General features: G+C 57.7%; 3 protein-coding genes across 3 annotated transcripts; 1 reads left to right on the top strand and 2 right to left on the bottom strand.

The window, feature by feature from the left end:
• Positions 1-15: 15 nt before the first annotated feature.
• SDRG_09050 (hypothetical protein) lies at positions 16-7014 on the bottom strand (the record flags this gene model as incomplete). The annotated part of the gene is made up of 7 exons (XM_008614961.1): positions 16-934; positions 983-1849; positions 1911-2189; positions 2241-2861; positions 2907-3002; positions 3052-3899; positions 3951-7014. The coding sequence occupies 7 exons, from the start codon at positions 7012-7014 to the stop codon at positions 59-61; spliced, it is 6651 nt and encodes a 2216-aa protein (XP_008613183.1). The 3' UTR covers positions 16-58.
• Positions 7015-7312: 298 nt separating this feature from the next.
• SDRG_09049 (hypothetical protein) lies at positions 7313-8854 on the bottom strand (the record flags this gene model as incomplete). The annotated part of the gene is made up of 6 exons (XM_008614960.1): positions 8457-8854; positions 8224-8406; positions 8095-8175; positions 7954-8049; positions 7600-7908; positions 7313-7552 (listed from the first exon to the last, which is right to left on the bottom strand). The coding sequence occupies exons 1-6, from the start codon at positions 8820-8822 to the stop codon at positions 7313-7315; spliced, it is 1275 nt and encodes a 424-aa protein (XP_008613182.1). The 5' UTR covers positions 8823-8854.
• Positions 8855-10352: 1498 nt separating this feature from the next.
• SDRG_09048 (hypothetical protein) lies at positions 10353-13021 on the top strand. The gene has a single exon (XM_008614959.1). It carries the CDS (start codon positions 10364-10366, stop codon positions 12902-12904), a length of 2541 nt encoding a protein of 846 aa, XP_008613181.1. The 5' UTR covers positions 10353-10363; the 3' UTR covers positions 12905-13021.
• The last annotated feature ends 1535 nt before the right edge of the window (positions 13022-14556 follow it).

Below are 14556 nucleotides of genomic sequence, written 5' to 3'. Positions count from 1 at the left end.
CTCGCCGTTCGTCCAGTTTTGTTGCCTCTCACTACGATTTTTGTTAACATGCATGGGGTCATCCTACGTGGGAACACGGCGTGTCGCTCTGATCGGTCTCGGGGAAAAAGATGGTCGTCGCAGGCGTCGGGTGGGTCTTGGGCGAGACTGGCTTGGTCATCCACTCGTCGAGGCGGCGCGCTGTCGCGTCGCATTTGGCGTCGAGCGTGGCGTGGGCTTGAAGCAGTCGAGCAAGCTGGGCCTCGACGCGCAGCAAAGCGTCGTGCATCGAGTCGTGGCTGGGCGTCGGCGTTGGTGTCGCAAGCTTCTCGAGCGAGAGCGCGCGGTGACTGGGGAAAAAAGAGACGTCGCCGCGCGCCATCTTGAGCGCCAAATAGAGCTCAACGCCGTTGTACTCGGTGAAAGGTTTCTTGCGAATGTGGGCAAATAGATAGATGTAGTGCCACACGTTGTGCTCGGTCGTCGTGTGGTGCTCAAAGCCGCGGCGTGTCAGTCGATTGAACGTGTACCCGTCGATCGAGCACACAAAGCACCGGTCGCGGTTCTCGTCGAGTTGCTCCTTGTGCGACGTGCGCAGTGACGCAAACGTGTCGATGATGACACCGAACGTGAGGTTGATGAGCACGATGATCAAGACGATGTTGTACGCGAGGTCGTAAAAGAATCGGATGTAGCCGAGCGAGTCGCTGCCGCGGCGATGACTTGGAAGGTACGCTCCGAGGCCGCCGTTGTTCTTGAAGCCTTGGTCCAGCGTCGTGAGGAAGCACTCCCACACCGTTTCGCAGCCGTTCGTACTGGCGTCGACCTTGAAGTCCCCGGGAAAGTACGTGTACGCAATCACGGCAAACACGTAGACGAGGAGCAGGTAAAAGACGACGATGTGCAGCAGCGTCTTGCCAGGGACGACGACCGCCCGCAAGACATCCCGAAGCTCCTACAAAGAATCTCGCTCAATCTCCCAACTGTCGAGCGACCAGAGTACCTGCGACCGGTTGATAAAGTCGACGAGGTGGAATGAAAAGAAGAGCGGCTCGATCAAGACACCAGCGATCGCAACGCATACGAGCAGACCGCGATACAACAAGCGACCGTCGGTCAAAATCACGTAGACCGTCTCGAGCCGCGAGAGAGGTTGGACCTTGATGTCGCTACCGACGCATCGCACGAGCCGCTCGACGTCTTGCAAAGTCTTTTTGTCGTCCACACGCAGAGAAGGCGCGTCTTCGTACGCGTGCTGGGTCGCCCGTCTCTGGAGCAGTAGTGGCACCGAGTTGGTCCAGTACATGAAGAGGAGGACGACCGTGAGCAAGACGTGGATGCAGCCCATGAAATACCAGACCGTCACCAGCGCATAGTTGGTCAAAACGATGAAGTTCAGCAGCAGCGACCAGACAAATGTGAGCAGCTTGATTTGCGATGCGTTCTTGGAGAGGACGGCTTTCAAGTGGTTTTGCCGGAGCGTGCACTGGTGCTGCATCTCTTCGAGCACCAAGTGCGTTTTGACGTAGAAATCGTAGAGCTTGTTGGCATCCCGCGAGATGTCTTGGAGTAGCTGCTGGCGCGTCGCGTCGGTGACGCACACGCAAATCGGGTGGATCGGAAAGTGCACGGCAATGAGCGGTGGTACCGCGTCGCTTCCGCCGACGATGGGCCATACGATCTCGACGCGCGCGCAGCGTTTGTGGAAAAAGCGATAGGCCTTCTCGTAGGACATGTCCTTGACGCTCTTGTGCTTGATGACCTTGCGGGGCTGCAGCGCTTCTGCGATCGACGGCTGGTGCTCGATGAGCTGCTGCATCAGAATGTGCAGGTTGAAGCCCATGCCAAGGTACGCATCGTGGCTGCAGCGCTCATTGCCGTCGTACACACCCTACAAGACACTTGGCAAAGGTATGGCGTCGAAAGCGTACGCTGTAACGGTGCTCAAAGTAATGGTAGGCGTCGACGACGTTGTCTTTGAGCGCATCAAAGTTGAGTTCTTGGATGAGGCGGTCGTGAATCTGGCGGTCGTGGCGACCTTCCAAAAGACTCGAAAGCGCAATGACGATCGACGCCTTTAGATCGCGAAACAGCACGAGCGACGCATCCGACAGGCGTTGCGCTGACTTTGACGAAAAGAGCATGAGTTCGTTGACTGTCGACACAAAGGCGTAAGTAGCGACTGTTTCTTGAGCTTCGTGACACGGACCCTAACATCCAACAACATTGCACAATGGATGCAGTGCAAAACGCTAGCGCACCTGGCAACACTCGGTGATCGTGTCAAAGACTTGCTTGTGTACCGCCAACGTCTCGGCCGAGAGAGCTCCCGAGACGTCCATGAGGTATGCGACTGTCGTAGATACCAAGTTGTGCGATGACGTTCGCTGTGCGATCAAGTAGCGTTGGGTGTCGAGGTAGTGGCCTTCGCAGAGCAACTGGAGGAACCGAAGCAGCCGCGTGATCGCCTCGTACTTGGACATGCCTTCATGGCTCGGTGCTTTCAGTGGACTCTTCGGGCGTCTCGGTGTCAAGGGAAGCTCGCGCGCTGTGTTGTCGTGCGTCATCGCTGCCTCAAGACGGCTTTGAAGCCGCTGAAAAAAAGCGGCGTTCGTGCTCTCAATCCAAATTGCGTAGAAGTGTTCTTGGACCTTGGCGTTCATGCCGTTGAGGAGCGCGATGCCGAGTTCGATCGACTTGTCCAACACGATTTGGTCCTCCGTGCTGCTGACAAGGTCGACGACGAGCTCCGTAGCGCCGAGCGTGTCGAGCTTGACTTGCATCGCGTTTCGGTGCTCCGATGTATCGACCGACGTGATCATTTGGATAAAGACCTCGAGCAGCGTCAGCGACATCTTGATGTGCGTGGGGTACTTGAGCATCTACCGTGTGCTACGATTAACAGCAAATGTCATTGAGAATACTACCTTGAAGTGGCACACCAGCTTGGCCACAATGTCGTCAAACGTGAGCGCAATGAGCGGTAGCATCGGGTTCGTTTGGTGCTCCACTTTAAGTTGCACCTAATTTCCACTTGTGCATTTTGTGAACCGACGACGTATGCTGCATCACCTGCACGGAGACGATGTCGCGCATCATGTGGCTGAGCTCGTCACGCACTGTGATCTTGATGCGACGGTGACTTCGCAGGTACAAGACAAAGTCTTGCACGATCGCGCTATCTTCGTCGGCACCATCGCTTCCCCTGGGCATGCCGTACGCACTGCTCTTCGATCCCAGAGCGTGACCATGGGCCACGCCGTCAGTCATTTCGAGCTCCCATCCGTACTTGGCCTGAATCTTGCGCACCCAAGACGTTTTGGCTTCAAGTGACGCAATGTTGAGCGATGGCAGCTTCTCCGACACGTCCGTTGCAGTGACAATGTCGTGGAGCGCCGGCGCCCATGGCACGTGCGACGCTGAGAGCCGACGTGGAGAAGCCGCAGCAGCCGTAACTGGCTTTGGATGCTGCTTCAAGTACGCATGATACGCTTGGACTTCGACCAAGAGGTCCGCAAAAGCAGTACTGTCCAGATCGAGCACAAATGGTGCATTGCTTCGGAGTCCACCAAGTCCCGCGTCCAGTCGAGGGCGTTCACTGCGCTCCGAGACATCGCACCAGAGATCGCCGAGAAACTCTGTCGCCCATAGCACTTCAATGTACTGAAGGCAGCTGTGCAGCTCGTCCTTGCTCCGGGCATCCGTCGGAACCCACGCGCCAAAGAGCCAGATATACCATCCGGCGAGCCACTCGCGCCACTCGTCGGCACTTGGCTTGACAATGCCCATGATGCGTGGGAGGTATGCATCCAGTGCAGGCACAAGAACGAGCATGATCGCGTCGAGGGTGTACCGCGTCGCCGTGGGTGCCGCCAGCTGTAGATCGACCTGCTGGAGCGCGAGAAGATCCAATCGGATACCTACAAAGAGTTGTGTGATGTCGTTTTGGCACAACTAGACTGGTGCAGTACATTTGGCCGTCAGTTCACTCACACGCTGCAAAATGCGTAGGTGCAACGACGCTGGGACACCATCAAAGACGTCGTCTTGTGCCAAAATAACGTCCTTGAAGTAGCGAAGGCACGCAAGCCCCAGTGCCCATTCGTGCGTCGCAAGGCCGCCTTCCAAGACTGCAAGCCACTGGTCGAGCGACAGAAACTCGACACGGCATGCGTCTTTGGCCTCGGCGGTTGGCGCGCAAGCGGCGAGGAGGTTCAAGACGGCGGCGGTGTACTTGACATGGCGACCGCTGGACATGTCATTGTAGATGCTTGGGTATTGCTGTAGCTGCTGAAGGATCGTCGCTCGATCGCGCGGTCGGGTTGCTAAAGACCTCAAGAACTCGAGATACCGCGCTTCGCCTTCGGGCTTGTATGCGACGGCCCATCGCACAAACCACGCAACGACCGTCTTTGGGGTTGCATCGGTGCGACCTCCGAGGTAAAGACCACAGAGTGCATCCTGGGCCGCCGGCAGTGCTTCTGCAAACTCCAAGAGCGTGTCTGCGTGTGTGTCCATGAGCGACGCATTCTCCGGGTGTTGACAAATGTGCCCGAGGAACTCGGTGCAGTGTGAGTAAACGGCGTAAAGAGTGTTGCGTTGCTTCTCTTCCAGCACAGTCTCGGGAACGTTCATGCTGGATCCGTACCGCTGCGTGGGCCCGCACCCGCTCGCACCACGCGGTAGTTTGGAGGGGAAGAGTGCTTGAAAGAAATGGCTCCCAGCTGAAACCATCGCCACGACGTGATCAATCGCTTGGATGTTGCGCAAGATACGGTGAATGACGGCACGATGCGACTCCTTGGAGTTGAACGCGTCGAGGATCGCCCGGAGCGCCGCGCACGCCTTGCTCGCGGTTGAAAAGTCGGCGTCCGACGTCAAGTCCATCCAGACTTCGGTCGTCTCGGCAAGTCGACGCAGATCATTGACATGGGCTTGCAACCGCGCATACATTTGGACGGTGGCGTCGTCGGCAATGACGAGTGTGCTTGACAGCGCCTTGATGAGCTGGTCGTGCTGGTTGAACTGCTGCATGTAGAGCTCGAGCGCTTTCGAGACCAGCGGCGGGTGTTCATACATGAGCGCTTGGAGCAAGACCGTGTCAAGGCGTCGCCCCGCAAGCACATGGAGAGAGTAGATGCACTCGAGCGAGTCGTTTTGCATCGCAGACGTCAACGGCGTTCCACGCTTGCCGCTGGACCCCCACAAAGACGATGTGAGTGGCGAGGTCGAAGATCGTTTGGACGTGCTGTGTAGCGTGTAGAGCACGCTCGAAAGTTGATAGTCGAGTCGGAACGTGTCGATGCACAACAAAGTTGTGCAGATGCTCTCCTTGATGTCCATGACAACCTTGTTCCACTCGCTCATCGTGTACTTCGAGTCGGGAAGTCGTCGGAGCGACGACGAAGACGACTTTGCGCTAAGTGCGGAGAAGCGATGAAGCTCTTTCTTTGCTTTCGTGTAGGCTGCTTGCCACCCGGACCGTGACGTCTGGACGTCACGAGATGACAACGGCTCTTGCACGGGAAGCATCGGCTGAACCTCGGTGTCGTGCACGCTGTACTGGCGGTATGCGGGGTGTTTTTGCCGCTGGACGCTGTTCTCGAAAAATGGGACCGAGTACTCGGGTGGTGTCGTGCTCGCGGTGGGTCGATGAGCCTCGACCAAGTCGGTCCGACTGTCCAAGAGGTCGACAAGGAGAGGCACCAAGTGGCGCAGATCGCTGCTAAACATGCCAAACGCCACAAGTTTTTGGGTTGTCCGGACCATCGCGAGCGTGAGCTCGTTCTGCGGGTACTCGGCAATGACGATGACGCCGTGGTGCTTCTTGAAGTAGCGCAAAAGCTCTATCTTGAGGTCGCCAAAAAATGTGGCGTCTGCTCCGTGAAGAGCCGTCGATGGAACCTCGACGACTGCGTTCTTCCAAATGCGTGTGTAGCGCGGACTCGGCAGCACGGTCTGCGGCTCGCAGTCGACGTGAAGCACGACGAGCAAGTTGAGCAAGACGGCGCGCATGGACCGTGACAACCCTGCATCCTGGACCGTTTGGAGCAAGTTGGCGCGGGGAAAGATTGCTCGGAGACGCTGAATGCACACATAGTTGCGGTCCATGCACAGCGCACAGTAGAGCTGCAGCAGGCCATAGTAGTACGGCGCCAACGTCGTATGGCGCTTGCTGTCATAGTACTCGTTGTAGAAGACGTCGAGGTTGACTAAACGCACGCCAGAGGGTTTGGCGGGGATACTGATCTCAAACCCGCGGGATGCGGGCTGCGTCGGGATCAAGAGGGCTGCGCTGTCTTCCGTGTCGAAGAGAAGCTCGCAGAGCTTTTCTTGAATCTTGGCAATGGCGTGGCCGTTGGCGCTGCAGAGCACGACGAGAAACTGAAGATACCGAATCGACTTGCCGCGCGTCTTGATGAGGTCAATAAAGCTCCGGAGCGTGTGCGAGTAGGACGCGACAGACTCGGACACGTGCCACTTTTCTTGAATGAGGAACGAGAGCGGGACCGATGCCTTGAAGCCATGCCCGAGCAGCTCCATCAGCACTGGCATCGCGTCCCGGCACGCCGATGCATCATCCCACGTCTTGACCCGCGAAAAGATGCGGAACATGAGCATGTTGACCGTACAAATGATGCGGTTCAGCGTTTGCATCGAGTCGTCACTCAACTGATAAGCGGCCGGCAGCGACACGGCGACCTTGCCTTGACGCCCGCGGTGGTCGTTGGTGCCGTCATCGTCTTCATCATCGAGGCCGTCCAACGTCGTCGAAAGGTTGCTCTGCATACGGTCAAAGAGCGAGTGCGACGCAAAGTTGAACGAGCACAGGTAGTCGATCGAGTACGGACCGCCGTAGGAAGAAAACGGGGCCTTGATGACCGACGTCAGAAGCTCCACGTAGCGATTGCGACGAAGGAAGAGTGGTCGCCGGACGTCGTCGTTTGTCTCCGTAGCAAACTGGTTCAAAGCCAAGAGAGCTGCTTCGACGTGCAGTAAGAGAGCTGCAAGTCCGGCGCTGGCGTTTGAAGACATGGCGGCGTGCCGAGGAGAGCGGGGTGCGCCAGGTGCAGCTTGAAACGCCGAAATGAACTGACGCAAGATCCGACGGTATGAAACGAGAAGCAGCGTGTCATTTGTATCCGAGGCCGAGACGGATACGATTTGGAAAGCATCTTCGTCGTGCGGCGCTGGCAGAGCGCCAATGTCGATCAGGCTTGGATCGCACATGACGTCAGCGAGGTTGTCGACCGTTGCGATGTCGCTTGGGTGCAAGTAGCGCTTACATTGAACTTGTTGTAGCAGCGCAACGGCGTCTCGCGAAATACTGCAGCTACAATGATCCATGAGCGCAAATGTCGGGACAGTACACAAACCGCGGGTGAACGTTCATGGTTGCTTCAAACACAAACGCCTGAGGCTGATAGCCCATCCCAATTGTCGCAGAGGCCTCGTCCATTGTCATGTACTTGCCCGATACGAGGTGCCGCAATGCGATCGTATCTGCCCAGCAAAGCGCGCCTCCGTCGCTCGTGTAGCTTCGCTCAACTTCCCATAGCGTGTTGGGTAGCACCTGCATCATTTCGTAAACACCATAGCTAGAGCTATATCCGCACGCACCACAGCTGCGGCCTCAAGAGGGTCCATCCCGTGCAGCTCCGATTGGAGACGCACATGCAATGCGTCATCGTCACAGCCGAGCCACGCGTTTGTCTCCAGGTGCAGTAGGCGAATGCACGCGCCAGCTTTTAGCACGGCCGCTGACTCGAGGCTCTTGTTGGATGCTTTCTCTGTTGTCGACTCGTACGGAAGTAGACGCCATGGCGACGAGTGAGACTTGGACCCCACCATGAGCGACGACACCCCATCGGAGGCGAGACGGCTCGACGTGTGCACATATAGCCGTTTTACGTCGCGCACGACGTAAAACTATGCACAGAGGTAAATGATTGGAAAAGGCAACATTATGCGTACTTGGTCGAGGATCTGGACGGGCTCGCCTGACTTGCGTAGCTTGTAGCGTGGCACAAAAGTGAGATGGGCCTCCGCCGAGCCCCGTTTCAGGGAGATCTACACCACGTTCTCAACTATTTGTAGAACGCTCAAGATAGTTACCTCTGTCGTGTCCACAGTGGGTGTTGCGAGGTCGTGCACGCAGATGAATTTGCCCGACTTGATGTGCCGCAGCTGAATGGTCTAGAGCCAGACGCGGAGTATGAATCATTGTGGCAACTATGGACGTACCTGGCCATACTTGACGTGCCTTCCATACAAATTGGTATACGTTGACGCGTTCAGGCGCTGCTCGGATTCGCTCTTGAACTTGAGCTCGGAAAAGACAGTCGAGAAGCTGGCGGAAGTGCCCTTCGTTGTGGCCTTGGCCTGCTCGAACGCGGCTGTCGCTTCGTAACTCATCTTAGGAACGATCTACCCGCATCTGCGTCAGCCACAAGCTTGTAGCCCGATGCACCATGTACCTCGAAGAGACAGTCCTTGTAGTGGCATGCGACGAGTTGCCCCGATCGGCGCTTCATGTTGTGCTTGGCCTCGGGCACCATATGCTCGAGACGCACGTCCAAAGACGCAAAGCCTTCCGAGGCCAGCATCCCATTCCGCTCCATGGAGAGGAAGGCGACTGTCATGCCATACGTGAGGTAGTCGTCGTCTCCAGCATGACCACGGGCGATCCCTGCCTCGTCCAGCGCTCCATGGACGGTCAGCCGACGCCCCTTCGCATCCTCATGGGGCTTCGTCGGGGGAGGGGTGTTCATGGCGCTCCCCGCAAGCTCCGTGTCGATGGCCAACGCATGGTGGCGGGACTCCCCCGTCTGGCGCCGTCGCATCGTGTCCTCGTACCGCTGATCGTCGACTGCCAAGATCCGGTGAAACGGTTTGTCCGGATAACAATGTGTATCCGGCCATCCGGATAACTTCGCGCGCTGGTCGGTTGCGCTGCCACGTGGATGGCCGACTCTGGTTCCGCAGTCGTGCGTCCCCACAGCCGCGCCGTACAATGTACCGATTCCTCCCAAGGTTCCCCATCCTACGCGTTTCCTCGCCGGGCGAGATGCCGATAGCGATATGCAGCATTTTGAGTCCGTGAGGGGGTGCGTTCCAAATCCAAATCCGCAACCTTGGGTCGGTTGGGAATTTCGAGCTGCAATAGTGGTCGGTCGAATCTTGGCGCAAAGATAGTATACTTGAACTGTATCCAGTGAGCCATCCCCAAGACACGCCACATCGTGACTTGCGCGTTGCTGGTTCATTGAGCAGCTAGAACTTTTTCCCTGCGTAGTAGTTGGGATGTGCGAGTGGGCTACTGCCTCTCCGGAATCAGGTGACCAGTTTGTTCGGCAAGCTTGTGTGACCAAATGTGACCGACAGCTCACATCGACAGCTCCGCCCGCCGGTAGCTGACGTGCAAGCATCTTGTTTCACGCGAATTGCATAACGATAGAATGCATGACGCGTCATCCATCGCGATGTCGAGTTGCTGGAGTATGTCGACAAGCCATGCGTCGAAGCCACTGTATCGTTCTTGGCGTGCAAAGCGATGGCAGCCAAATATGCTACCATCGAACTCTGGCTCGCTTGATTTCTGTGGTTGCACAGTAGTCGATGGCGTTCGCACCAAGGGATGATGCGTGGCCACTCATTTTCCTTTGCTTCGATGCACGAGACGCATGGTGTCGGCGGCTGCGAATCGCAGTACCACGACGTTTTTTCGAACGCTACCTATTTGTCGTCTATCACGCAAGCGGGCTCGGCAAGAAATCCGATCCGGCAAGCAGGGCGTTTGCATGGTTTTGCTAGCTGGTTTTGCTGCGTCGACGGCTCCCAACTTCGGCCCGAGCGCATTTGTTCCAACGCGCAATCTCCGCCACGACCCTGGGGCCAGCGGTTCGCCCACCTTGCAGTTCGAGCTTTGCCGACACATCAACCTTTTTGGGACCGCCGCCGAGTAGCTACTTTTACTGCTATCCACGAGCGAGTAGCTCCGAGTAGCTATGCCTTATGAGCTGCGGCCACCCATGGCATGGCATTTCCTAAATCATGGAAAGATCGAGAGTCCGCTTGAACGCGTTTTACCCACGTTAAACCTAGGCACGTGGCGCGCTGTGGTCGTCGATTGCAATAAAACGTTGTGACCAGCCAACGATTCATTGCGAAAAGCATCTGCTATCACCTGTGTTTGTATGGTTGGCTATTAAATTTCTGCAATCTGTTTAAACGGCATGTCGGAGATCGCTGAAACGTCGACGGCGATGCGGATTGGCCATTGCGACTGGCGCATGCTGCACTTTTGGCCAATCAAAAGACACCTTGAACTTGGTTCCATTTTGGGCTGGCTATGATCCTGTTTCATTCACAAATTCGAATCACCATGAGCAGCTCCGACACGATGGGCCTCGTGCCCTCTCTTCTCTGGAGCACGACGCAGGCGACTTGCATGGTCGGCTCCATCATGTTTGTGGCCGCGCTCTGGCTACGACATGTGCGCAAGCTGCACGGCGGACCACCGACGAGCAGCAAGCTTGCGAGCGCATCGGACCACAACCGTATGGAACCGACAGCCGATGGCCAACACTCCGACAACAACTTTGGTTGCGGGCTCACGCTGCGCGATGCGCTCAACCCAGTGTCGTCGATCGACTTTAACACGCAGTTGCCCATTCCGATCGAGACGCCGCTCTTCCACGGCAAGGCGTACGTCTTGCTGCGTGACCCACGCGGCGATCCGCGCTGGGACCCGCTCTTTGAAGGCAAGCAACGACGTGTGTGGGTCATGGTCCAAGGTCAGTTCAAGCGTGAGCCCAAAGGCACCGTGTACCTCGCCGGCGAGCTGCCGCGCACGATGGTACTCAGCATGTGGACCAAGGCGTGGGCGGGCATGATCATTGCGTCGGTCAAGACGCTCATCGGCAAGCTCCACTTCTCGTTTGGCGACGACGTCGAGTCTCCGCACGTCGCACTACCGCTTTACCAGAGCGCCGATCAGCTCGTGGCAACGCCGATCAACGACGTGCCGCCCAAGCTCGGCATGGACAGCTGGGGCGAGTCGCCGGCCGACCAGAAGGCGCGCAAGGCCACGCCCGTTGGCGACGAGGTCTTCCGCACCGATATGATCTACTCGTTCCAGTTCCATACCATGTACATCGACTTGCCGTCGTGGAACCTCGTGAACCTCCCGGGCCTCCACGACGTTGGGTTGCAGCACTTTTTCGGCGACATGTCCCTGCGCCTCAGCATGTACGAGCACACGCCGCGGCCGCACGAGGTCGCGCACATTAGCAAAGAGTACTGCTTTGCACTGGACGTCGCACGCGGTGCAGCGTCGATGGTCGCGCCCACCTCGGCTGATTGCTGCTCAGTGCGCGACACGAGCACGTCGTTTGCCGGCGTCGAGTTTGACCTGTGGATGTGGCTCGAGTACTTTGATGCGACGCAAGACATTCGCCACATTGCGTATGTGCTGCGCGTGCGCCTCGCCGACTCCAAGGTCTACACGGTCATCTTGCCGTCCGAGGCCGTCGTGGCCATCTTTGCCGTCAACCACGACGCGTCGCCGCTGCTGACACGGGCGCGCATGGACGCATACGCTGCAATCGAAGACCAAGCGCTCGAGGTGGGTCGGCGGCTCCAGAGCATCGCGTACGGCGGCACCGGTGCCGCCAAGGCCGAGCTCTACCACTGGCTCACGACGCCGAGTCCAATGACGCTCGCGGCCGCCAACTCGGACAAGGCCCTCGGCGTGAGCCTCTGGCCGTGGCGCCGCGCGGGCATGAACGTCTGCAAGGAAGGCAGCGCGTACCGCATCCTGAGCGACACGTGCTTGCGCCAAGAGTACCTCATCTTGACGTCATCGTCGCTGCAGTTTTACCGCACGTACGCGTCGTCGCCGCTCCGAAAGGTGCCGATGAGCCACATGACGCACGTCGCGTGTCGGTACCTCAACGACCTCTTCGTGCTCGAACTCCATACGTGGACCGAAGTGCTCTACGTGCACGTGCCCGACCCGCTCTCGTGGCAGGCCGCGATCGAAGACCTCTGCGACCGAAGTCCGCTGCGCACCTGCGCCGCAGCATTGCAGATGACGGCGTGGACACCGTTCAACGCGCTCACGTACGAAGGGTACCTCGTCCTCAACTCGCGCAAGATTGCCCACGACGCTGCCACAACCGTCTCGGTCGACCCGTGTCTCGTGGCAGAGGCCGCCGTTGTTGCCGGCGCTCGCGTCTGGAGTGCGCGCACGCGGGCGCACAAGCTCGCCTTCCAGCTGGCAGTACAAGAGCTGCGGTCCGTGGACTTGAGCCTTCTCGAGGCGTCGGAGCACAAGCTTGCGTTCTACTTGAACGTGTACCAAGTGCTCCTCATGCATCTGCACCTCGCAATTCCCGCGCCCACGAGCGTGTGCATGCACCAAGTCATGTACGAGGTCGGCGTCCAGAAGCTTATGTTGTCGCTCGCCGAGCTCGAGCACGTCATGTTGCGCGGTGGCCTCGGTGCCGTCGAGGACGCCCCGTACCTCGACTTTGTGCCGCAGAAGGCCGCGTACCCGTCCGCGTACACGGCCGCCGCGTGCAGCAGCCGCGACTTTCGACTCAGCGCGGCGCTGTGCAGCCACCGTGACGACAAGGTCGTCGTGGTGTACGCACCGACATGCGTGCACGACCAACTCAACGCCGTCGTGTCGTCGTACTGGCAGGCGCGCGTCGTCGTGGGCAGTTCGTCGCTGCAGCTGCCGCTGTCGTGCAAGTGGTTTGGCAGTGACTTTGGGGCGGACGACCGTCTCGTGCGCAAGCTCCTTGGGTTCCTCTCGGACGACCAGCGCAGCGGCGTCTGTCGCCTCCTCGAGGCGCCCACTAATTTATATCCCGAGTTCAAAGACGGGGCCAAAGCCGCGCCGCACGGCTTTTCTATTTAGTCGCGTCCGAAGTCGAGCGCAGTCGATGGCAGCAACTAACTAATATGTGTGAACGTTTGCTTGCGGCAGAGACCAAGGGTAGAAGCATGACTGCAGAGGTGATTCCGTGGCCTTGACCTCTGCTGCAAGCAGCTGCATTGCAGGAGCATTTGTCCGACCCTCTGACGTGGGTGACGTGTCACAGCGTGCGGTGATTGTCCAGGATGTGGCCTCTTTCGTCGCTTGCCGAGACGACCTTTCGATAAAAATTAGTTAATCGCCTTTCGACTAAGTGTACTTTGTACTCGCAAGGCCCTAGTACTTGTGAGTGGCTTTGTGCATTCGTACACACGACCACACGGAGGCAGCTTGCGGAGGCAGCTAAAGGAAGCGCGACGATGCTTGAAGAATGCCCCGTTGTTGCATGACTCGCTCTGTCCAAGCATGCTCTAGAAGGTGTTCCGGGACTGGATAGCGTAGGACGTCCGTGCTGAGGGCTTATGTCGCGTTGAACGTCAACCTCGGATTCAACGGCACGCCTTATCCATGCAGCAAATCGCCTCGGTCAACGTCCCCGCGACTCCAACACGCCAAAAGTAATTTGGTTTGCAGTGAGCGTAATGACCAAGGAACACTACTTCTTCCAGGAAGCGTCGTTTGTTTGGTCAATGATCCGTGGCTACGCAGAGCCATACGCACAGCCTCCAAGTCGATCCAGGTTGAGGATTCGCCTTGCCATCGCAGGTCCTTGTGCAACAGCAACCACGTGCGAAGGCTGGACGAGCGAATCGATGTTGTTGGCATCGAATTAGCAAGAGAATGATGCCCGACCAAGCTGCCTGGATCGTCGTGAACGATATAGAAGAATATATGTGGCCAGTTCAACGTCTTATCGGCATGCTCTCTCTTCAGCGGCCAAAGGCTTCGCCGATACGAGTGGCTGCATGGACCTGCTACAAAACATTGTGGTCGATGCTACGACACTTTAAACATCCATTGGAGCTCGTCGCTTGCGAGTATCTTTGACAATCGACAAATGCGCTCTCCAAGGTGCGCGACGATGTTGAAGCCGCTGACCCATGACGCTCTTGAGAGCAAGTGCATGACGCTGCTTCCTACATCATCGACGCCCGTGCTCTGAAAGATCTCGTGGTGTGCGACGCAAGCATCCTTCTCAGGTATCTCGTACGTTGAACGATGAGAAGGTCGATCCTCCAGCGATGCATCGCGTCATGGTGCCACCTCCCGATGGCCGTGTCCGATGCATCGCAGTTCTCTTGGGTCCTATCAACACGGCGTTCCGTGGGCATGAACCAACACTCCACGTAGACCCGACGCCGAAACCCCCGTGGACACACATACTCTATCGAATCGTGTCTGAAGACCGCATTCGTTTCGTGCCCAATGACGACACGACCAGATTCGTGGAAAGATTCCAGCCACACGTTGCCCCATCGGCGTCATGAGCGGGCACGGCCCACGTCGCGCGGTGGTTTACCTATACGTTGGCCAATTAGACAATCGCACGTAATCGGTGTCCCTCCTCCTCTTGGGGGCAGGTCGCTCCGTATACATTCTCCATGTCATCCAGCTGCCCATCCCCGCCATGTGATTACCAATAGCGTCCGCCAGAATCTTGGCGGCTTTCTCGGTGGTCGTATCCATGGGACGCC

This window comes from Saprolegnia diclina (assembly GCF_000281045.1).
Source record: "Saprolegnia diclina VS20 unplaced genomic scaffold supercont1.28, whole genome shotgun sequence".
Classification (NCBI taxonomy): Eukaryota; Oomycota; class Saprolegniomycetes; order Saprolegniales; family Saprolegniaceae; genus Saprolegnia; species Saprolegnia diclina.
The sequence above is the reverse complement of the archived record's forward strand: the minus strand, read 5'-3'. Positions and strand labels throughout refer to the sequence as shown.